Source organism: Myxocyprinus asiaticus, chromosome 25 (genome assembly GCF_019703515.2).
Source record: "Myxocyprinus asiaticus isolate MX2 ecotype Aquarium Trade chromosome 25, UBuf_Myxa_2, whole genome shotgun sequence".
In the NCBI taxonomy this organism is placed as follows: Eukaryota; Metazoa; Chordata; class Actinopteri; order Cypriniformes; family Catostomidae; genus Myxocyprinus; species Myxocyprinus asiaticus.
Window position 1 is genome coordinate 40,671,447 of NC_059368.1, and position 26,486 is coordinate 40,697,932.

Here is a 26,486-nt window from a genome sequence, read left to right on the forward strand (position 1 = left end):
GTGAATTTCAAAACATCCCAGATTGACCTTTTAGCTAAATCAAACTTATTCAAACTTTAAAGCTGGTGGTTTACAGTACTGCAGGAAAGTGGAGTAGGTAGTATTTATTTATTTATTTATACATTTTGATTGTATTTTTAATGGTTATTTATAATTTATTCAAAATAAACATGACATCATATCCTGTTTCCATTATTCATTGCGGGGTCTGAAGTCTAGCATATCTGAACTGCAGGAATTCAAAATAAATAAATAAAACAACGCAGTTTATTGTGCCTACACAATTTAATTAAACCTTTTCTCCTTTATCATTTTATCCTAGTCTTAGAAAAGTTAAAGTCAACATTCGCTGCATCATAATAGAAGATACGTTTTTAGAAAATATTGATAAACAATATTTGTAGATTATTGTTTCTCAGACTCAGTGGACATCTGGGGCTACGTTCACACCACAAGTACCGAATTCCGATTTTCTGTTAAGTTGTTCACAGGATCTTTCAAATGTGGCTTATATTAGATACTGGTTTGAACAGCCAATGCATAAACCGACCTGCATAAAACAGCCTAACCTGGCACGTTCATCATAACAATATAATATAATAAGATTATAAAAAATTAGAAGAACTTTGAAATATCAGTACTGACATACTGTATATGTATTACAGTAGCATTTTAACTTTGTCTCTTTCTACTGTAACTGTTTAAAGCAAGTGTTTTAAGCAACCTTTTTGTGTAATATTTCAAATAGTACAATTCATAAATTATTTTATAATTCACACCAATAGTAAATCAAGTAAACAATTTTGATTAATTTTGAGTTGGATTGACAAAAAAATTCAGCAAATTCCAACCAAAGATGAAAGTTACCCACATCAGAATTGAAAAACTGTGATTTTTTCTGTTTACACATTCAGAAACAGATCGGCCTCATTAAACTAATCAGATTTAGGCTTCAGAAACTTCTGAAACCACATTGAAAATCTGGGATTTTTGTTATTAATACCTGAAAAAAAAAAAAAAAAAAAAAAAAACATACTAAGAAACTCTGACATTCATGTAAATTTTCCAATTCAACTTTTTACTAAAATTGTGAAGATGATATAATTTGTAATGAAAAAAGTGTTACTTTAGAAAAGAATGCAAAACTGAAGCATTTTCACTAGTGGTCTCAGACTTTTGAACCTCAATGTACACATCAAGCCTACATGCACAACAAAGCAAAAGGAAAATATATAGTTCATTGAAACTGATGCTTGTTTTTGTTGTTTGCTTTCATTCTTACTGTCAGTCTATATGCTCATTTCTGTTGAAACATCCTGTGGATGCATATCAAAGGCAAAGAGCAGTATGTGTGTTTGCATGTAAGGCTAAATGAAAGGCAGAAAATGTCCCACAAATAGCATCTCAGGAGACAATGGCAGCCCTGCACAACATCAAAAAGAGAGCAGCACGGTACTTGTTTTAGCTTGAGTCAAACATTGTACATTTCATTGTACATTGTCTGTCTTCTGCAGACTCAGTGTAATACATTCAATGGCTTGACTGTAGACATGAAAAGCACAGCAATCAGAAAATACTGCAAAATGGTTCTACTGAATTGAGATGTGGACCAAAGGTGCAGTTGTTGTCCAGCAGGGGAGACCTGCAAAGATTTTTCTCACCTTGGTTACATTTTTCCACAAGAGACAGAACAGCATGTTACTATGTCCTGTTTGCCCTAGAACAGCACCAAATGCACTTCCTGCAGGTATGACACATGGACGCACAGCATCAATATGATTGGGTGCAAGATCCTATTACCCTTCCAGCAAGAGTATGAGAGAGGGAAGGAAAGCTTATGTGTGTGTGTTGGTATCTGTGGCTGCTTGCAATAAATGAGCAGTGTGCACCCATCCATAGCAAACCTAATGGAAAAGCAAAGAGCATCATTACCTCAGATGATCTGTACTGCTGTGCCTCTTCCCCCATCCCCATTTTTTGAAAAATATGGACAGGACATTTTAAAATCCCTTTGTGAAGAGTCTCACAACCTTTTTCTGAAGAACATGCACCATTTAATGGATAGCTGGTTGTGAGAAGCATTTTCAGGAGCAAGCTTGATTATCCCATCATTTTGGTGCATTATTAATAGGATTATCTAAAAACAGCATCCACATACTACCTAAAGATAAAGGTAAAAGCTTTGGAATTAAATCTGTGACAACTTGCTAATCACACATGGATCACGGTTCCATCTACCAAAAGGTTTTTCTTGAGATAGTTTGTTTGTTACTTTGACAAGATAATGCAATGATTATAAGCCAACAAATAAAACACATCGTTTAAAAAAAAAAAAGCTTTGGTAAGCAAAAGCATCTTATCTTCAAACCTGTCCTTCACCAGTCTACTCAGGAATCCCCCTTAAATGTTGCATTTTAATTATATGTTGCCATTCCGCCCCCCTTTTTCTGTGTGTGTACTTGCACTGAAACCATTTACCCGAGGATTCACAATCCTCAGTTTGTCTGCTCCGGGGCTTTGGAAATACCTCGACTGTTTACACTCACTGTAAGCGAAAGAACAGATGAGAAGGGTTGATAATGCCATCAAAGTCATTATTTCTCTTGCTGCTCCACCGCTTTTCTCCTCCTCTTTTTGCCACTCACAAAGAAAGGCAGTCTGATCAGCAAGAATGCCCTGAAACACTTTTGGAGCCAACTGCAGTTGTTTACACATAGTCGTGCAGACTATAGACAGCCTTGATGTCTGGATTTCGGGTTCGGGATGGAGAGCAGTACTGCTTGTCCTGCTCCAGGTTCAGCCTCTCCGGCACAGGCTTATCTTGCTTACGATCATCTGCTTGAACCGGTTCCTGGTGCACTTGCTCTTGCTCTGGTGGCTCAGTCTGACTCTGCTGTTCTCGGTGCTGCTCTTTTTGTTGGTTGCAGGTCGGCTGCTCCTGGCGCAGCTGCTGCTGTTTTGGCTTACCAGGGTGGGATGAGCCTGAATCCAGTGGACCACCTCTTTTTCCAGGGCATGATAAACAGAAGATGACGCCTGCAGCTAAAAGGAATCCTGCAGACACAAATGCTACGTACACCGCAGCACCTGGCTCATACTTGCTGCTTTTGGGCACTTTGGAGTCCATAAAAGTAGTGATGACCTCTTTAGTAAACCAGGATGCGGGCACCAGGCAGAGGACCCCAGCTATGACGAAGCATGCCCCTGCGGAAATGGCTGTGTGTCCCTTAGAGCGATAACTGCCACCCCAGCGAGTGCATTTCAGTCCTAGGGCGGCCAGACACAGTCCCATTGTCGCCATCATGCAGGAAAGCACCATAGTGGTGCGTGCCGTCTGAAGGTAAGCAGGCAACGCCAGGACGGAGTACTTGAGCGAGCAGCTAAAGACTCCGGTGCTGTACCAGGTGCAGTCCATCCACAGTCCCTGCATTTGCGAGATCGCCGTCATAATATTGGAGCCTACGTCTGCACTCACCTTCCAGTTGGGTAGCAGAGTGGCCACCGTGGCACTCAGGACCCCCAGTAATGCCAGAATGAAGGCAAACATCTGCATGGTGGAGGACGGCATCATCAGTCCCGGACTTTTCGTTTCCTTCCTCCCGTGGCCGTCTCTCTCTCACCTTGCGGTGGCCCTGTGCGCTCTGCGTCTCCCTATCAGCCCGGTGCAGGACCTGACAGCAGATAATTCCTCCGCACTGGCTCCGCTAGGCTGTGATAAAAACGGAATGAGAATTGAACTGAGCGAACAAGCGTGACGGTCTGACAGATGAAGCACAGGATACAATGACTGGAAGGGAATGATGTGATTTTTTTTTTATTCCACCCTATCCTTTTTTGGGACACCCCCAGCCAGTCAGCATTTTGACCACATTCTGGTTTTGGGGAAATTACTTTGTAGTGTTGTCGAAAGGCTAATTATTTTTTGACTCTACTGCTGCAGAGTCGCCCTCTGGCACGGGTGATGCAGTTACAAGACTATTTTATAAAAATGGCACATAACCTCTATCAAATAGGAATTTCGCCAACTATCTGGGCAGGCATGGCTGTTTTGTTAAGAATTAATTGATTTTTTCCTTATCTGTCCAAACCACCTGACAGCTTGGAAATGAAAAGGCAACGAAAAATCACTCCTATCATTTGTTGTCCTTCAAATGGTGATGAATCTTTTGAATAGATCAAGACAAGTGCATTGTTGGAGTGCATTATGTTTCAGTCAGCTGAACAAACAAAAAGCTCTACTTACCCTTGCAATGGTGCGTAATGTGTAATGTGGTACACCAAGCAATTCTTAAAGGTTTCTGCAATCTACTGAAGAAAAGAGAAAGAAAAGAGAATTATTGGGGGACAAAGATATAAGCATAACTAATGTAAAACTGCCACTTTCCTCTGAATTAACATTTCCTTGGCAACACAGGACATTTCTCAAAGCTTTTCAGTGTCCTATAAAAGAACCCCCACATATTTCTGGTGTGAATGACTGGATATTCCACAGTGGGCTGCACCTTATCCAAATAACACTGGATTACTAACATGAAGGTCATTCAGTAATAAAATTCAGAGCAAATGGACTGTGTTTAGGAAATTAGCAAAAATAGATGATGAAGATGAATATAAGTTCATTTTATTATTTTTTGTCTGTATAAAAAACAAAATGTGTATTTGGAAATCAATTGCACTTACATTTGGCTGTCAATTATCTGTGGTTGCACTATCATACAGCCATGCAGAGTGTGGAAACAGAATGTTTATTTTATTCATGTTTTTAGGAAATTGCATAAAGAATATTGGTTCACAAAAAACTATTCTTATTTTCTCTCTCTGTCTCACCCTCTCTCTAACACTGAAAACTGATAAAATGGACAAAGACAGTTTTAAAGTAATCCGCTGTTATTATTAATATTGACAAAGTCCTGTGTAATGTTAAAATTTATTTTAAAAGTGATTTTATTGCTGAAGGTTGCAAAGTGGCTGTATATCCCTGTTGGTCATAGGAGGTGTTCCTACTGCTGGCCGCTCTAACGTTATTGGTGGGCTATACAAGTGGTGGAATATATGGAATGGAATATATAACATGTAAAATATGATTCCATTCTAATTGGACAATGAATTTGTTTTTTGTTTTTGTCACTGAAAATGAACAATCTTAAGGGGAAAACATTTGTATATTAATTGTATCTGTGCAAAATGCATTACATTTTGAACAAGATGTAGGATTACCACTGCATGAAACTCACTTAGAATGGCAACAATTTCTGACACAGTTTCCCAAGCATAATTTTGTATTTTATTTTTAATTATATCCCTGCATGTGGGCAGAGATTAATCATATAGAACACTTCAATTGCTCACAGCAACGTAAATGTCTCCAACACTCAACTACAGTATCGCACCGAAGACGGATCACATGTACTTAAATGGAGTCACTGCTATTGCTTGTCAAAGTTCAAATTTTCACAGCACCATAACCCTTACCCTAACCAAAACCCTAAACTTACCCTAATCTTAACCCTAACTTTGTTGAGATGCTGGACATATCGCATCATATCATACCAACTCACATCTCCTCCATAAGGCCTTAGATCAGTGGTTCCCAAACTTACGCATCTTATCACATGGCTTGTTGGGCGCATTAACACGGAGACCTAGCGCATGTGGAGGCTTCACGCTATTCTCCGAGGCATCCACGCACAACTCACCACGCACCCCACGGAGAGCTAGAACCACATTATAGCGACCACGAGGAGGTTAACCCAACGTGACTCTACCCACCCTAGCATCCGGGCCAATTGGTTGCTTAGGAAGACTGACTAGAGTCACTCAGCACGCCCTGGATTCGAAATTGCATGTGTGGTAGTCAGTGTCTTTACTTGCTGAGCTACCCAGGCCCCCGTTCCCAGACTTTTTTAAATTATGGCACCCGTTTATGGCATCCGCACTGCCCAATAGGGTTGGCTGCACACATTACAAATGCGCTCTCAGCCTCACACATGTGCACTGCAGACATGCACACACAGGCTCACGCATGCGCTCTTTGCTATGATGTCACATGCACTCGCGATGTCGGAACCGGAAATACGCTGACAAATCAAAAATAGACAAAGTTACTGTTTACAAATAAACGCTCGTTGGTGACAGCAAAAAGAAGAGTTTCCTATCAGTGCTGCCTTAAAATTGAGCTGAAAATGTGAGGTTACAACAGAAAAGAGTTTCCTATGAGCGCTAACTTAAAGCTAGGGTGTGTAATCCAGAAAGGCTAGCAGTTAGCAAGCTAGCTTTGAAAGAATATAGCCCGCCCTCACTTCAGAGGTGTCTCCAAAGCCACGCCTCCTCTATCACACATGAACAAACACAGCGTGGAAAAGCAACGCCAATGTTAATTCTGCTTTTAGCACGCTCTTGATCCAGACGTTTTTTTCATTGTAGAAGTTTCTAACATGGTCTTTCTTTCCTTGTTTCCTATTACTGGTGGTTCAGGAGGAACATAAGGTAGCTGCGGTTCGCCTTCCATTCTCGCGCTCGCTCTGCACAGCGTCAAGGAACCCACGCTGATGACGTGTGAATTGTCTGCGCGAACAAGTTGCGTGGCAGTATGCAAATATAGATTGACAGACAGGAAGGACATCCTATCATTACATTACATATATATATATATATATATATATATATATATATATATATATATATATATATATATATATATATATATATATATTTTTTTTTTTTTTTTTTTTTTTACATTTAGACCACTTAAATTATTGATTGCTATCAGGATGTGAAGAGACTTTCAACCAGTATAAAAAAAATTTTTTTGGAAAAGATTGCACACCCTAGCTTTAAAATTGAGCTGAAAATGACCAATAGTTTTCATAAGATCAGTAATGTGGTGGGTCACTTAATGGCCACGATTTGATAAAAATCATAGTTGACGGTCATTATGTTCACCTCTGCTCTAATAAGAGCACACAGCTGCTGTTGGCACACAAGACACCACAAGGACCCTGAAGTTGAAATGGTTGATTTTAACTTCAGTACAACTGCGATGACTAACAATAGCAACTGTAAATAGCCCAAACGGTTTCATAGTGATGATACATAAGTGTCATGTTTTGTTTCATATTGTATTATTTATTATGTTCTTATTATTTACTAAAGTCATAACAATCAACTGTCTTTTGTTAAATTCTTCCTGGTCTCTTTAAAATTACTGGTATTTCAGCAGTAGCCACACTTCCAGGCTCTTCTTTCACACAGTGTTTTAATGGTCTATTAAGCAATACATGATTTAACAATAAGTTATTATAAAGTGGTACATGTGGTCTACAGTGCAGAAATATATATAGGTGCTCTTTAAGTTTCAATTTAATTAGTATATAATCATTTGTCTGACATGAAACAAGTTAAATACACATCGCTGCACGCATAACACAACTTTTCTAAAGCCTGAGGAATATGGATTGTGAAATTATACAAGAAAAAGTTCATTTTAAATTGCAGTAGACATGAATTATGCATGTATTTCATCAGTATTGCATGATTTTCATTCGCACATACTTTCACAAAGAGACATTACACCCATTAGACCCTTTGATCTGTCCTTATGTTGAACAATATATAATACATATATGATCAATTACCATAAAATGGGGAATATATATATATGAATGATACACAGTTTGAACTATTATTACAATTACTTTGTGATTTAGTATTATAATATATATATTTTTTAATTGCCAGCTATGTGCCTGGGCTTTGTACCTCTGCTCGGCAGTAGATAATTAGATTAATTTTATTTATAACATGCTCAAGAAATGTATGCATGTACTGCATAAATGTAAACACAAAGATGAATGGCTCAACAGCATCATGCCTGTCCTCTGAGAATTCTGCACTGAAGAACCTGCCCAGGGCCTCAGCAGCAACTTCATCTGAATCAATAAGGTCCTCACAGAGCTCCACACACCACTGACTGGCAGTCTTCAGGTCCATCATGACACACACCTAAGATTAACACAATACAAATCATGATAATTAGAAATAATGTAAATACAAATTTAAACACAAATGTTAATATCATATATGTTAAAAAGCAGAACAACAAATCAACTATTACTTTGGCCTGATGTTGCTAACCCTCAAACAAAACATACTTTTTGTGGAGACTGAAACACTGCCTTCTCCAATGCAGGCTCTAGGATCAAAATGTTTGTTTCATCTGCCCAAAAAACAGTATATATAATTAGTATTCTATGTAGTGAGTATAATAAATATACTTTTTCTGAGTAACCACTACACAGTCAATTTACATGTGATGTTCTGCAGGCCAAACGGAACTGCCATAATGTTTTATTTATAGATTATAAACACACACACACACACACACAAAATAGATGTTGACAATCAAGATTAAATAACTGTTGCATTTGACTTCACAGTACCATTTAAAGCGTTTCTAAAGAAGATGTTTTAATAAATGTGCCTGTGCCAGTCACACACTATTGCAATAAGGTAATAACATTGACTTACCTTTTTTACATGGCCTTCCCAATGATTTTGAATCTTCTTATGTGTCATGCATCTATAAGAACGAATTGCAGAGACTGTAGAATACATGAAAACCATTATCTGATTTGTATAATACTCCATGACTTTTACTTTTTGTAATGAATCTTATCAGAGTCGTGTTCCATGTCTCTCTTGTTTTCTAGGTATGTTGACCTAGATTATTTGAAACATTCAATGTTTATGTGAAATAGTTTGGTTGTCAAGACACTGCTGCAATTACTGGACACCACGTCGACGCTAAAAATGAATTAACAGCGCTACAAAGTAAATTAAATGCATTCTGCTTCGTTAATAATAAAGAGAGCGTTCTCTCTATGTCACATGCAATGTTGACAGAGAGTAAGCTACCTACAAACTTCCCTGCCACCTTTCAAATCAATAGTCTAAACACACTAAGCCAGTAAACCACTCAGTTGTTTCACTGCCTAAATGATATGATAAACTTAATACGGTTTATGTAAGTTGTTCACTAATTTATTGCATTAAGTCTAGTTAACCAAAAAAGAGATATCAAGATAGCATTGTTAGCTAACACTATGAAAACATTATATCTAAACTTTAAAAAGCATACTTTAAGTTATCCTTGTGTAAATGGCAATGATTCGTGCACGGTCGTGGAGATCAAATGTGTGAGCCGTTCATTTGAGACCACATGTATGTCTGCAGGGAGTGCGCATGCATAAACCGGTGCGTGCATGTCTGCAGTGCGCATGCGTGAGTCTGAGACCGCATGTGTCTGAGTGCATCTGCATTCTGCATGTCTGCAGCCAGACCCTTCTCGACCCATCTCCGCACAGCTGCATTCACCACGAGCGCTCATTAGAGCATGCGTAGACGTTTGAAAGCAGCCGGCTGCATTCAAAAAGCGTGCGTGTCCGGAATTGAGTTAGAACTCGGTTCTGCCAGTACTTTTAACAGATGGCTATACAAATATTAAACTGAGCAGAGATTACACGACAGAGAAGCCAATCCTGGCGGCATCCCAGTTTGGGAACCGCTACAATATTGTTGTGCAATAGATGATTTTCAGTTTAGAAATGTTGTTGCACATTTTGAGTGTCTGTTTAAAGTGTCTAAACATATGCACAGAATGTTTCACTCTCTTTCATCAGGAGGGGCTTGAGACAGAGTCACAGGCAGTGTTGCCATGTCCGCTTATTATAAGCGTATTTGGGCTTGTTTTTCATGAAGTCACATATAAATATAGGAAGTCGCGGGTTGCGGTTTTTTGGGGGCTTGTTTCCAGAGTACAGTCGCGTTTATTGGCTTGCTCTCCCAGATCACAATAAACTGCGATCCACCACTAATAGCAGCTGCCAAACTATGGAGTTATATATGTGCCAAAATTCTACATGCGCAAAATTGTATTTAGAGCGTGGAAAATGATATTTTGAGCGCACAATAATGTTCTGTGGCGCAATTTGATATTTTGAGTGCAAAAAAAGAATTTTGATCGCAAAAAAAAAAAAAAATTTGTACACACAAGATGACATTTTGAGCGCACAAAAAAGTTCTGTGCATGCGATTAAACTTTACATGTTTTGTAAAGCAATGTATCTTTTTGCAAAGATTAATAAATTTTTTGGGTGTGCAAGATCTCACTCCTCTCTCCTCAAGTCCCGCCTCCTACATCAGGATTGGCTATTAGGAGCGGTTTACAAGTGCTCTGTGATTGGACAGTTGAGGTAGCTACAGCAACCATGAACATCTCAGTGTAAATATTGCAGAAGACCCAACAGGCACAATGCTCCAAGTTCAGTACACACTTTATATACTGTTTGCAGTTATCATTACAAAAGATATTTACCCTATGGATTATAGACATACCAGGAATATTGTAAGGCTTAACTTACTGTAATGTAAGTTTTTCAAAATATAGTAGCCTGGGAGTTCTTTCTATTTTATTTTATTTTATTTTTTACTTTTTGCAGTCTCAAACAATTGATGTTCAATATACTATGCATTTAATTTACCACAAATTATGACAGGAGACATAATTTCCTTTTCTTCCGTTTCTTCTCATTAATCATTTTTGCCATAGGGTTTGTGGTAGAATGCATAGACTTCATAAAAACAGCATACTGAACATTTCAAGATACCCCACAGCTTTGAAATGCAAACATAAACAGCTTTCCTAATTTATTATCAAAAATAGAATATGTTAATTTAGGAAATATTTATAATATTCATAATTTTTAGAATACAGAAGGCTGAAGAAAAATGGGAGAGGACACACTAAAGCAGGTGGACAAAATAATATAATAATATTTCATGTAATAATAACAAAAAGAAGAAGATTCAGTTGTTGCAGATTCATGGTAGTCTGGTCACATTTATTTTAATAAACTGATCTATCAGAATATTATTTGGGATAGATAGAAGTCAAATTAAGTTCCCCCAAAACTACACTATTACGTTTTACAATGTAGTTTTACACATGGGAGAGATTTTATGAATATAATTTCAGATAAAAGTGGTAGCTAACATGGCCAAGTAAGTAACTACATAAGTGTAACTTGGTAACCTAGATAACCAAATACTAGCTAAGAGAACCAAATACTAATATAGACCAAACTAAGAGAGCTAGACAGATAGTTATCTAGCTAGTAAGCCTATTGGCAGTGTACAGACTAAAAATATAGTTAATTAAATAAAAACAGTTAAGTCAACAAATGAACTGCTTTCGTGTGGGCATAGTGTGTTACACATTTCCTTTCTTGAAAACAAACTATCCCCTTCTCCTCTTCCTCCTGTTTTGATTAGCAGTATGATCTGTGATCTATCCAGCCAATCAAATGTACCACCCCATCTCTAATTGGCTGAAATTCTGACACATTATAATGCTGTAAACTTGTTGAGCAAGCAAGCGGTCAAAGCTATGAGCGCATGCAGAGTGCAGAGTTACATACATTTCAGAAATCTGCGCAAGTTTACATCAAAGAAATGTTAATAAAGCACAAAATTGATTTTTGTTTGCTCAAAATGAATTCAAGCACGTACAAAATCCTTTTAATGCACTCAAAATATAATCGTGCGTGCGCAGAACATTTTTGTGTGCTCATAATAAAATCTTGCGGCAGAATTGTGGCACATATACAACTCCATACCAAACAGCCCCATCTACTGTTCGTGCCTCGCTCTGCATCAGTGGTGTCAAACACATGGCCGGTGGAAGAGTCTTCTTACCGCGCGACGGTGGAATTCCGCACTCGCGTTCTCGCGAATACGCACATAGATACACACTTTTATCTGAAACTGGATCGTTGAGTGACAGGGCATCCCAGTTAATTTCCTCCCTCACGGCATCACTTTATGACAAAAAGTGACATATACAAGGAAAATATTAGAGGTAAAAGTTAATTTCTCCATTATTTCAGTCACTGCTTGGTTAATTAGATATGATGCATTACTACAGATTTGATTTGAGTTTGGCAGAGAAGCAGACCTGCAATTAAAATTATTTGTGCAGTTTATTTTTATTCAAGTCTTAGGTCCTTGATCACATTCGTTTTCAGCTGGTTTATTACAGCTAAAGTCAGGGTTCCCACCCTTTTTTACCTATACATTTCCATGTCTTTCCTCATTCAAAATAACTGACTTAAAAGAACGATTCAATGACAAATGAGACATCATTATGGATTGGCAAATTGTAGGCTACGCTACAAAAGCAATTTCAAGATCATGAACTATTTAGAGATTATATAATCTCTAAACTATAATATAAGATAACACTTACTAAAGTTTAAGACTTTATTAAAGAAACAGCTGTTTGATGGTGGTGGTGGTTGGGAAGTGTTTATGGAGAAATAAAATAATGTATTATTAAACTTGAGGCACGTGCTGTGGGCTTTGAGACTGGGTGAACATCAAAGATTTTAATACACATTATTAAACGCTGTGCCCAAAACATATTATATGGGTTAGTGTAATGTCACAGAAATGTTATTGATGTAAATTGTTAGATTTAGAACCCACCAATCAATGGGAACAATTATGTCACAGTGGCAAACCTCATGACCAAATTGTTTTAAATTCAGGACAGTAATATTGCTCATATCTCACAAATAAAAGATTGTCATATATTGAGCCGAGCATGTTTATTTCCACTAAATCATACAATAAACCACAGTGCCAGAAGAGCTTGTTTTGACATACAATAAAAAGAAAAAATTGCAAGTAACTAGTTTCAATACGCCACTCTACCCACAGTTCAGAAACACTAGAATGGACAGCAGCAATTAACTAATCTGACCACCAAAGACAGCAATCTTAACCTGAATGCACAAGGCAAATGTAATGTAAACATGGAAGTCATCCCTTAATATATTTTTTAACAGACACTTGTAATGGTGGCTGGTAATGACAATGACAGGCAGGCAAAGACGAGATGATGTGAAGAACCCAAGTGCAGTTTAATACAAACGTGAAATCCAAAAACAGTAAATCCAAACTTGAACAAAACATTAACATGAACTTGACTAGACTTGACGAAACTTGACTTGACATGAAACGAGTTTACACCAACAATGTTACATTAACAATACCTGACAAGAGACAATGGCAAACATGAGGGCTTAAATACACAGACAGGGGTAACAAGTAAATAAGACAACCAATCACAAGACTGAACTAATAATGAGATAAGACAATGAACCAATGAAAACAAGACAAATGAACATGGAGGGGAACAGGATATCACATGACCAGGAACACACGAGGAAACAGGAAATCACATTAAATAAAACCACATGACCTGAACAGGAACTAATCTTAAAAATAAGACATGAAACAAGAACAAAACACATAAACGTGACATATCCTCCACACTAGGGGCGGCTCCCGATGCCCCAAAACATAACCACAAAATTCACTATGAGAGCTGGGTGGCGGCGGCCGTATTGACTTGACGTGGCTACATGGCATGACGTGGTAACATGGTACGGCAGGATCCTGACTTGGCCATGGTAGGCGTGGATGCTGACTCGTTGGCTGTGGCAGGCGTGAGCGCTGGCTCATAGAGCGGAGGCGGGCCTGGACCATGGAGGGGAGGCAGGCCTGGACCGCGGAAGTGAGGCGGGCCTGGACCGTGGAGGGGAGGCGGGCCTGGATCGTGGAGCAAAGGGTTGCTTGTGACATGGCATGGAGCAGGCTGAGGCGTTGCTATGACATGGTATGGAGCAGGCTGAGGTGGTGCTGTGACATGGCATGGAGCAGACTCAGGCATGGCTGTGACATGGCATGGAGCAGGCCGTGGTGTGGCTGTGACATGGCATGGAGCAGACTCAGGATCTGGGGCAGAAGGTGGCGCAAGCTCGATGACCATGACGTGGGACCCTGGCTCGTCGGCCATGACGTGGGACCCTGGCTCGGCGGCCATGACGTGGGACCCTGGCTCGGCGGCCATGACGTGGGACCCTGGCTCGGCGGCCATGACGTGGCATCCCCCACAGTGAACTTAGATCCACTTATCTGCAGGGCAACGTCAATATACTGAGCCAGATTGAGGGGACTGTGACTGCCAGGCATCAAGGAGGAAACCGGCTCACTCAATCCCACCCAGAACATGTCCTTGAGGGCGACTTCATTAAAGTCCACCTGGCAGGCCAGAGCGCAGAAGTCCTCCACATAATTTTCCAAGGATCGATTCCCCTGGTGAAGACGCAGGATTTGAACCGCTGAGTTCATCTTGCGATGGTCAGGTATTCTGTAATGGTGGCTGGCAATGACAATGACAAAAACAGTAAATCCAGATGTGAACTAAACATTAACGTGAACTTGACTAGACTTGACGAAACTTGACTTGACTTGACATGACATGAAACGAGGTTACACCAACAATGTTACATTAACAATACCTGACAAGAGAAAATGGCAAACATGAGGGCTTAAATACACAGACAGGGGTAACAAGTAAACAAGACAACCAATCACAAGACTGAACTAATAATGAGATAAGACAATGAACCAATGAAAACAAGACACATGAACATGGAGGGGAACAGGATATCACATGACCAGGAACACCTGAGAAAACAGGAAATCACATGCCATGAAACCACATGACCTGAACAGGAACAGGAACTAAAGTTAAAAATAAGACATGAAAACAAAAACAAAACACATAAACGTGACAACACTGCGCCTTAACGTTAGATCTATAAAACAGACTGAGCATAAAACAACGATATGTTTGCCAGATCACCACTCTATAACCTCAGACTAATCAGAAAGAATGACCTAGTATCTATGACCTAGTATCAATAACGCAGATTTTTTATAAACATATTAACTTACCTTTACTTGAGCACAAAATCCATGCGTCTCTCCTTGAATATGAATATCTCCGTCACTTTGTTGTTAAAGTCACCACTTGTTAAAGTTTCAATAGCCTCTCTTTCTCAATTTTTAATTGAAATTAACTTTGCCAAATCCGCGTAGGTCGTCGATGCTTACACTATATCCATTTTAGTGCTTAATAACACATTAGTTACATAAACTTGAATGTGTTGATGCAAAACAAAAATCTAGCCTATCAGAAAGCATGACTGAAGGAAGGAGCTTCTGATTGGCTTACTCGTTGAGATAAGCATGCCTTGGCCATTTGTAGTAGCGGGTGTGATTCAGTTTGAATGAACGTATAATGTTGAATGAAAGGGCGGTAAACAATGCTTTGAATCTAAGTTAGAGAAAGCATAACATAAAGTGCTTATACCTGAGGGTGGCGTCAAAGCGAATACATGAATAACTGTCTATGTTGCTCAACTGAGATGAAAGGTGATGAATTTGAATGAAAACAGTAGTTTATATACTATATTTTTTGTTATGAACAATTTTTATTGATTCCATGCAGCAAATCAAATAGACAGAAAATGCAGAATCAAACCACATGAAATCACAACTTTCCCCCCCGAACATTAACCCCCCCACCCCCACCCGACACAAACGAGCACCCCAGTGGTCAAAAGCCAACCAACAAAGACACATAGACAATAAAACAGCAGAAAATATTTAGAAACATAAAAAAATAAATAAAAAAACACAAGTCTCTCTCCACTGCCCCTCCCTGAGAGCCTTCCAAAAAGGCTAAATAGCTGCCCCATTTCCTGATGTAGAAATCTAGGTTGCCTAGCCTTCTACATGCCATCTCCTCAAATGCTGCTACCCTGCCCATCTCGGTAGACCACTCATGAAATGAGGGCGCATCAGTTGACTTCCATCCCGTGAGAATTACCTGTCTGCCAATCATCATGCTGGTTAGGACCCAGATTTTTATATATTTATCACCTATATTCAGGACTGCCCCATTACACAAAATACACAGTCTGGGGCAAAACGAAAACTGAGTGTCCACTACATCACACACAAAGCTCTGAACCCTCAACCAAAACTCCTGGATCCCAACACATCCCCAAAAAACATGGGTTGTGTCCCCGTCTTCTGATTGGCATCGCCAGCAGGTGGGAGTGTCTTTAAGACCAAGCCTATACAATCTAGAGGGGGTCCAATAAAATCTATGCAAAATCTTAAATTGCATCAGACACACCCTTGCATCTCTAGATGCAGACTTGACGTTTTTTAGGATCCTAGCCCACACCCCCTCCCCCAATGTCAAGTTTAGATCTTAGATCGGGGTGCGACTTAACCTCTCAAAGGCTTTGCAGTGGCGAGATAGGGGCAAGAACTTCCTTTTCAATACAAAATCAGGGAGGGGCTCTCTCAGGTGGAAGCGACCAATGAGTCAAATGTCTAAGACCAAATGCATAAATGCAAGACCAAAAGATAAAACAAAATCTTGGGTAGGCCTAACCCACCATTGTCAATCGGCCTATGTAACTTATTGAAATTTAACCTGGGATGCTTACCATTCCAAATAAAGGATTTCACTATGCTATCAAATTTCTTGAAATAAGAGAGGGGGACATCTATAGGGAGAGATTGTAACAGGTAGTTGAATTTTGGAATACAATTCATTTTAATTACATTAACCTTCCTAATCATCTGTCCACATCATTCGAAAACCTTTTTATTAAGAGATCAAAAAGAACTCTGACTAAATCAGACAAATTTGCTGGGAATAAAATACCCAAATACTTAATGCCCTGTTTGGGCCACTGGAAGGCACCTGTCTGTAAGGCCGTTACTGGACAGTACGCTGTCAAAGCCAAAGCTTCGGATTTAGACCAATTGACTTTATATCCTGAGAACTTGGAAAAGGAATGAATAATTCTGTGGAGGCAAGGCATAGATCTAGTGGGGTCAGAGACGAATGATAAAATATCATCTGCGTAAAGCAGAAGCTTATGCGCCACACCTCCCGCAATCACCCCTGGAAAATCATCCTCCTTTCTTATCGTGGCTGCGAATGGTTGCAGGGCAAGACAGAACAATAATGGGGAAAGAGGGCAACCCTGCCGGGTGTCAGACAATGCAACACACTGGTGTCAGGAGCACAACCTCTCCCTCAACGTCAGTAAGACAAAGGAGCTTGTGGTGGACTTCAGAAGAAAAGACAGAGAACACAGTCCCATCACCATTAATGGAGCACATGGTCCATCCACACTGAAGTCATTGTGAAGAAGGCTCATCAGCGCCTCTTCTTCCTGAGACGGCTGAGGAAGTTTGGAATGAACCGCCACATCCTCACACGGTTCTACACCTGCACTGTAGAGAGCATCCTGACTGGCTGCATCTCCGCCTGGTACGGCAATAGCACAGCCCACAACCGCAAAGCACTGCAAAGGGTGGTGCGAACTGCCAGACACATCATCGGAGGTGAGCTTCCCTCCCTCCAGGACATATATACCAGGCGGTGTGTGAAAAAAGCTCGGAGGATCATCAGAGACTCCAGCCACCCGAGCCATGGGCTGTTCTCAATGCTACCATCAGGCAGGCGGTATCGCAGCATCAGGACCTGCACCAGCAGACTCCATGATAGCTTCTTCCCCCAAGCAATCAGACTTTTGAGCTCTTGATCTCCACGATCAAAATACATAAGCACTGCACTTTATTACTCTTTCTCTTATATCTCACACCGGACTGTCATAAATTATATTATTATTATATTATATTCTTTCTTAACAACTTACTATCAACCGACAGCCTGAATGTCAATACAGTACAATACAACCTACTGTACATTCTATATATACTATATATACTTTTTTTATTGAATAATGTGTATCTATATTGTGTATTGTATACTGTACAGTGTATGTTATTATTTGTATATTGTGTTGTGTGTAATTATGTGTATATTAGACTTTAAATTGTGTTGTGTTAATTTGATGTTATTGTAAATTGGTATATGTCTCATCACTGTCACGACTGCTATGTTGATCGGAACTGCACCCAAGAATTTCACACACCATTGCACTTGTGTATATAAAAGTGATTTGATTTGATTTGATCCAGAGTAAAGTATTCTAAAATTAATCCATTTGTTTGTACCACCGCTACCGGGTGTCAATAAAGTAACTTAATCCATCCAATAAACGTACTCCCAAACCTGTACATTTCCAAAAAGATAATCCCATTCTACCATATCAAACGCCTTTTCGGCGTCAAGTGACCAGATTCTGATCATTCGCCACTGACCACATGATATTGATGCCTAATGTTATCAGAAGAGCTGCGGCCCCGAATAAACCCCACCTGATCTTATGTATAAGAGATGTCATAACTTTAAGAATCAGACTAATCCGGGCTTGTGTCATGGTTGGCAGAAGCTTTCCATTCTTTAATGATTCCGTATAAACTTCTAACAAAATTGGGGCCAGTTCTGTAGATTAAGATCTATAAAATTCAGTGGCAAAGCCATCTGGCCCCAGAGCTTTGCCTGTAGGCAAGGCCTTAATGACCTCATCAAGCTTCTCCAAGATTTCTAATGTCTTCATCGGTAGACAAAGATGTGGAACTATAGAGATCAAGATAGAATTCTTTAAAAGCATTATTAATATCAATGGCTGAGGTAAATATTTCACCACCAGCAGATTTCACTGAGGGAATGGTAGAAAAAGACACTCTCTGCTTTATATATCTAGCCAAAAGCTTCCCTGCTTTACCCCCGACTCAAATTATGACTGTCTTGCCCTGAATAGCCAAAACTCCACCTTCTGTCACAAAATAGTTTTATATCTGTATTTCAATCGGGTCAATTCTCTGAGGCCATCAGACAACATTCAGCGCTTCAGCTCTGCCTCTGCACTTTTAATATTCCCTTCCAACTCCACGAGTTCTCATGCTTTGGATTTTTTGATGAATGAGGCATACTGTATGATCCGGCCCCTAAGAACTGCCTTAAGTGCCTCCCAAGCCATGCCCACAGAGGATACTGTGGACCAGTTGGTCTCCATATAAACATTGATTTTAGCCTTTAACATTTGTTGGAAATCAGGATTTTGCAAAAGGGATACATTAAAGTGCCAACTATATGATTTCTTTTTCTCCGTATGTGGCAACACCTCTAAACACACCAAGGCGTGATCTGAGACTAAGATGCTTCCAATTTAGCAATCTACAACAGACTAAATGAGGGACTTAGATATATAAAAAATATATATATATTCTAGAATAAATCTTATGGACTGATGAAAAAAATGTATAGTCCCTCCCAGATTGGTTTAAAAGTCTCCAAATATCTGTAAGACCAAGATTTTTACACATCCTGTGAAGCGTCAATGATGCTCTAGGGGGCTTACACACTTTTGCTTCACTATGGTCAAGGACTGAGTACATCAAAAGATTAAAGTCTCCTCCCAATATTATATCATTAGGGGTGCCAGCGGCTTGCAATATCCCTTCAAGATCCATAAAAAAGTTCTGATCATCAGCATTAGGTGCATAAATATTAGCCAAAATCAACCTTTGCATTGAATTGTAGATGTTTACTTATCAATGTAATGACTTTTCTGCTCTTACTTGAGCCAGCACTAAAGAAAACATGTCCATCCCATATCTTCCCAAATTGTTCATCTTCATGTGGGGAAAGATGCGTTTCTTGAAGAAACACTATATAATATTTCTTACGTTTAAGAAAAGAAATAACCTTCCTTCTTTTTATGGGGTGCCCCAACCCATTCACATTCTATGTGGAGAGAGATAATCCACTCATATTAACATTTGACATTTTGACATGTTAGAAAAAATAGATCGTGTGTGAAAAATTAAATTATAAAGACCAACATTAGTGCAACAGTCAAACCCCGAACTTCCCCCCGAACCAAACAAACAGAAAAAAGAAAAACGCACGACAGCGCCAACCGGCGTCCATCCTTCTAAACTCAAACAGTCCATGTATGCCTATGAGAGCCCCCGCGACAACTTTGCCGTCAGATTGCTCAAGTCCGGTGTTTCTATACAAATTTTGTGAGACAGAATTACATAACAGAAAATAATCTATAAAACAAACTCCAGCCAATAAGCAGAATAAACACAAAGAATGTGTAGATTCATTCACAAAAGTGTATCGAAGGTGTGTTCCTCCACAAAACAAACTCCAGTCTCTAGTGGAAGCAGCACACAAAAAGCTGTTCAGCTTCCTCGGACAGTCAAACGAATGTTTAGTGAGCCGGCTGTTCATGAGTGCAGCAGATGACCTAATCCTTCTAATGTCTTGCAAAAAACACTCCACAAAACAAACTCCAGCCAACAGGAGTCATAAGCACAAAGGATGAGCAGATTCATCCATAACTGTCCCGAAGGAGTGTAATTCAACAAAACAAACTCCAGCCGCTAGCCGGAACCAGCACAAAAAGAAACGAGAAAGGTGCCCCGTTTCCTCGGATGGTCAAGTGTATGTTCAGCGAGACAAGTTCACTTGGGAGCAATGTGAGAAACACACCATGACTTCCTCAGTCCTTTGATTTTATGAAAGACATCACTTGTTGTGGGCATGTAAATATTTTGCAGCCGTCCTTAGTATCTATTCTCAATTTGGCCGGAAACATCAGTGCAAAAGCAATCCCCCGTCGCTGCAAGAGTTTCTTGAAGGAGTGATACTAGACAAAACAAACTCCAGCCACTAGGCGGTGTCAGCACAAAAAGAAACAAAAAGGTGCCCAGCTTCCTCAGACAGTCAAGTGTATGTTCAGGGAGACAAGCTCACTTGGGGGCCACATGAAAATCACCAAATGGCTTACTCACCCCATTGTCTCTATGAAAGACAATGCTTGCTGTGGGCATGTAAATATTTTGTGGCCATCCTTAGTATCTATTCTCAGTTTGGCTGGAAACATCAGTGCAAAAGTGATCTTCCATTGATGTAAGAGTTTTTTGCATTCCTTGAATCTATCACGTTTCTCTCTTGTTAAATTCGCAAAGTTTCTTGTGGTTTTTCAAAGAAAGCTATCCTTTGCTCCTCGCCTATCGCAACTCGAGATCTTTATCGGATGATCTCAGAAATTTGGCCAGAATTGATCGGGGCCTGTCTCCCTGACCTTCGCCAGCATTACAGACATGCTCGACAGTTGCCGCTGAATTTCTCCCACTGCACCTTCCAAACCTGTCTGCGGCCCTGAGGTATCAGCTTGAGCACATAAGTGTCTTTTAATGTCTCTAGAGCCCGAAGAATTTGAATTCTTTGACATGTTGACTTCATAGAACAGTTATGTAGCAGAGTGTATCGAATCTCACCAGTTATGATATAAAAATATTGAAAAACTAGCAAAGTACACAGAGTTCGTCGTTCACACATCCAACCCCCGCATGGCGCCACGCGACTCCATACTCTGTATACTGCAATGTTGACATTTAAAGGAATAGTTCCCTCATATATGAAAATTCTGCCATCATTTACTAATTCAAATATCATTCACACTTGAATTTATTCAAAACATTCACAACAAGGCATTGTGCCATAATCAGTAAAAAGACAGCCGAGAACCATTGGCCAATAAAGGTTTGATGTCATTGATGTCAACCAGGCACGACACGTCTTGAGGCACCATGTTTGAACAACATGTTCCTACCCATTTGACCCCATAATGCTGAATTACTGACAAGCGGCATCCCACATCAGTTAAAATGTGTTTGTTTTTTGTTTTTTTATTCCTGTGGCACATAGTGCGAGCAACCTCTGAAACACGAGTTCTGGTACCATGCAAAGCAGGAAGTAATCATGTTCACTTAAACACATTCACATATTTAGGTGGTTTTCATACTCCGCACGTTTGCTGCGGTCCGAATCGGAGTGTGATTGTTCCTGGGGACCTCCTGTAGCGCTGGTCTTGTTTCACACTCACTCATGTTTCTGTCGAACCCCAGTGCTTTTTTGTCATAAACTTGCATCATAACAAATGTGCACATGATGGAGAACACAATGTGAGTTGCTATATTTGTGTTTTTTATTAATTTTGCACACCATGAGCACAAGCGACACTTGCAAATCTGTGTGCACACTCATGGTTCAGGTCTGTTTGTTTTTGTGCAACTGATGATGTCATCATGGTTAAATCATGCACAAGTTATTTTACTTCCTGAACAAATGCAGACCCGACTCAAGTACAGGTTGCTTTCTCACTCATGCGAACCGCGCAACAGTTCTACTGCAACCGAGTTCAGACCAACTCTTACAGGTAGTCCAGGGTTCTGTACCATGGTCCACAGAACAGCTTTCACATTATACATTTTTCATGTGAACTGTGCTCTGTTTCGTACTAAGCAGCCAGTGTGAAAGCCCCTATAGAGTCCCACAGACCAACCCCTACCCCTATAACTAACCCTAACCTTCCCACACAAAATTAACCATGGTTTTACTATAGTAACCATTGTATCACCATGGTAGTCAAATCGCATTAACCAAAAAATGTAACATAAATTAACACCATATTACTGTATAACACCATGGTTAATTGCTTTAAAACTTTGGTTTCCGCCAAAAACATGGTTACTACAATATTACTATAGCAAAATCATGGTTAATTATGCCCGGATTAAACCTTTCTCTCACCTCTCTCCATAACCATGACCATGACTGTGAGGAAATTAACCTTTATATAAATTTTTATTTATTACAGGAAAAAGGATGGGAAAATGTGGGACAAAATGCGGAATGAAAGCCGAATTGTGCGCATGAAGAAATGCACATCTTAACACCCCACAGCACTGCAGCGACACTAGAGGTTCTGTTTGTCTTCAGTGTTTTTTCACCAGACAATTGGAGTGCAAATTCTGTAGCTTTGCTGTGTTGCTGGTGCTGTTTACACCTAGTGCAAATAGTCACTCAGAATTGTTATACTCCATTGAGTATGGGGTTTGGGTTAAAGTTAATAAAATATGCATTCCTGTTGACTGTATTACATCTAACTAAAAATACTACTCGCTTTTTGTGCCAATCTGTGTTCATTTCTCCCGGAAACTAGAGCTCTTACGCGCCCAATACATTTAGCAACACTTTCTAGCTTCGACCACTGAGGGCAGTGATTAGAATTTCGGTAAGCACAGAATGATTTCAGCTGTGAAACTTTCGATCTACTGTCGCCGAATTCAGACTGAGATAAGTCTGGTTTGAATGTGCATTAGCGTGACTGAGATTTGAGAGCTTTAGGGGAAGATATGTGAATAACAACTTTTGGTCAGTTCCTCACCCAATGCTATCATATGGAATATGAAGACTTGAAATGTAGTGCACAAGTCGTATGGACTCCTTTTATAGTGCTTTTATGAATGGAAAAGAGTTATTGTATTTTGTCTGTTCCATGGAAGAAAAAAAAAAATCATTTAGGTTTGGAGTGTTATGAGGATGAATAAATGATGACTGAATTTTAGATTTTTGGTAAACTATCCCTTTAATATAATAACAGAGCTCTATAATTGTCTCATTATAATTCTTATTGTATACTGCCGATAAACCTAAGCTAGATTTTTAGATCTTTTAAAACATCTTGAAATGTAAGGTGATTGGGGTCAGTAATGAAAGAGGGTCTACACAATAGCAGTCCACAGAGCAGCAGTACAGACAGACTGTATATCTGTCATTAAACAATGAGCACTGCTTGTTCCAGCCTGTGGCGGAAAATACATTTGCACAACCCCACACCATCACTGTTTATCCACAGCCACAAACACATCTTAGTAGAAACAACTCATTTACTCTCAATGTCAAATGCTCTCCATTGTTGCATGAGAAACAACATTGTTTTTCCTGACCATTAAAGTGACAGTTCACCCAAAAATAAAAGTTCTGTCAATTCATTTTCTCACTCTCATGTCGTTCCAAATACATATGACTTGACCATTTACTTGATTGGATCTTTTTTTCCATACAATGAAAGTGAATGGTCACTGAGGCTAATATCTCCTGTTCCATGGAAGTAAAAAAGTCAGATGGGTCCAGAACAACATGAGGGTGTGTGCAGTAAATGATGACAGAATTTGGTGACACTTTACAATAAGGTTGCATTCATTAATGTTAGTAAACTACATTAGTAAACATGAACTAACAATGAACAACACTTTTACAGCATTTATTGTTAACATTGATTATGTTGATAATGATTAATGCATTATGACCTAACATGAATTAACAATGAACAATTTTAGTTTTTATAAATTAACACCAAGATAAATAAATACAGTAAATAATTATTGCTCATTGTTAGTTCATGATAGTTAATGCGTTTACTAATGTTTACAAAACAGAACTTTATTGAAAAAATTTGGGGGAACTAATTGTGATCTCAAAATTTCTTTGATTGAGATGGTGATCATAAAAATAAAACATAATGTCAACTAGATTTTTACATTTGAATTTCTTTTGCATCTTCTTGTTCGTGGTACACGCAAAAGTTCCCACCACAACACTTGAGTGTTTTGAGTATTTTTATTTTTATTTTTTATAATGTGTTGCTGTAGAGGTGTTTTTTGAGCATTTTCTGGGGGTTTCTGAGTGGTTGCTCTCCAAAGTCAAAAGAGTCCACCCTCAAGACTCTATGTTATTCTAGTCTCCATATATGGCTTGATTGCCTCCAAAGAAAGTTTATCTTTTTTTTATTTATCCACCTTGTGAACATGTTTGCTAAGAAATATAATAGTAAAACTCGTCATTAAGCCACATGATTTGAGGTATTATTCATGTCCGTAGCACAAACACGCAAAACAAGTTATGTGCCGAACTTAAATATTTTATTTTATATTCTATTATTATTATTATTAATTGATAATACGATTATTTAATATATATTACAATAATTTTTTATAATTATTTTTATTATACATGTCATTTTATATATATATATATATATATATATATATATATACTTTTACATTTATGTAATTATTATAATATTTTATATATAATTATATTACATATTATATTTTAAGTTTGAGCAATAGTTATAGTGATACTAAGTGACCACTAACTAAAGTGACCACTAACTAATGTATGACTCCATCAATATAAAATCGATTTCTCTTCAGCTAAAATACTGTACATAATGTACCATAAAAGCTTCCAGAAATTACTCTCTATATACAGCAATCTTCATCGTTCACTTTAAAAAGAATTAGAAAGACTGGTCATCTCCACTAACCTGTATGTTGTACATCCTTGATGGCTTAACCCAGAACTTATCCTGATATTGTGCATGCCAGATGCCCATATGCACACGTGTGGTCCGCAAGAACACACACAAAGTGTGTGATGTCCAGGTACTGTTGAGAGACAGGGGCACCCTAATCGTGACAGAGAGTGGACGTGACGCTGAGCACAGCACATTCCACAAGCTACAGTTGGACAGTCCGCGGCATCCACTCCCACAATGCCTGGCTTGATATGTTCCCACCACTTTTTCAGCCCTTGTTAAGACTGTGCCAAAGCCAAACTCTGGACTAACGCTATCCCTCAGGTATCTCCAATTCTGGATCCATTCTCATCCTGCCTTTGTTTCTCAAGTGCAGACGGCCCAAAGAACTGAATTTGAGATCCAAATCAGCTGATTCGGAGAATGGGGAGGTAGAAGCCAGGCAGAGGAACCCAACGTCAGGCTCTCTGAAGGTTTGGAGAGAAAGGAGGAGGGTCTAAACAGTGCCTGGTCTGGTCTGTTATTACTTCAACACTCTCAGATCAGCTGAGAGCAGAGAGACGGCAGGGGAAGCCCAGCTTTGGGAACCAGTGGGCGCACTCTGAGATACAGCTCACTTTACTTCCCACGCTTCTCCATCAGTGGCACTCACGCTTGTAAAGATCTGTCCACAGAGAGGCATTTGTTCCCTTCTTCTGACTGTTTCTGTTGATAAGGAGAGCTATAAGGCTGGAGACTCATTCACAGTTTATGTGCTGGGGAGGTGGGCCGTCTTTATGGTTCTACACACAGGTGTTACTGTGGCAACAGAGAGCTTGGGCAGCTTTGCCATTTCCACACCAATCATTAGTGGTGCTTGCTTGGGCTTTTTGAAGAGAGGTGTGCTATAACTTTTCTGAGCAATCTGACTCATGACACCTGGGCAACAAAAATTAAACTTTAGACTTACATTGAAGGAGGGATTCAGGCCATATCTAGTGGGCAGAATATTGTCAAGACTTGGCCAGTCTAGGAACCACCTTGCAATCACCCATCAGACCCTAGCAACTGTATAGCAATGCTCTGACAATCAACCTCAACAAACATTTCTCTTTTTGCAGGAAATAACACCCCCCAGTCCCTCTCTTCAATCTAAGTGACAAAGAAATCTGCTCTCAGAACCCACGTACACAATTAACATCACCCACAAAAACCCTGAACAAAGCAAGCTCGAACTAGAGAGAAAAGGGTTGTAATTATGACTCAGTTCAATATATTTTTTTTCTACTTCTTTCTTTCTGGTTCTTTCTAACAGGTTCATGGTTGCTGAGGGATTTAGTTAGCCAATGAGAAAGAACCCTAATAATTCACAGCACTCTGTGGGTCTTATATGCCAGAAGAATGAATCTCTAAACATCTCTTAAA

The 26,486-nt window shown here is 39.3% G+C and overlaps 1 protein-coding gene across 1 annotated transcript; it reads right to left on the reverse strand.

Annotated features, from left to right (window-relative positions):
• Positions 1-2,554: 2,554 nt before the first annotated feature.
• Positions 2,555-3,682, reverse strand: LOC127415864 (claudin-20). The gene has a single exon (XM_051654873.1). It carries the CDS (start codon positions 3,569-3,571, stop codon positions 2,708-2,710), a length of 864 nt encoding a protein of 287 aa, XP_051510833.1. The 5' UTR covers positions 3,572-3,682; the 3' UTR covers positions 2,555-2,707.
• Positions 3,683-26,486: the final 22,804 nt, after the last annotated feature.

Bases quoted from the DNA above. Each gene is read 5' to 3' on its own strand.
- LOC127415864 (XM_051654873.1), bottom strand. From the start codon at position 3,571: ATGATGCCGTCCTCCACCATGCAGATGTTTGCCTTCATTCTGGCATTA.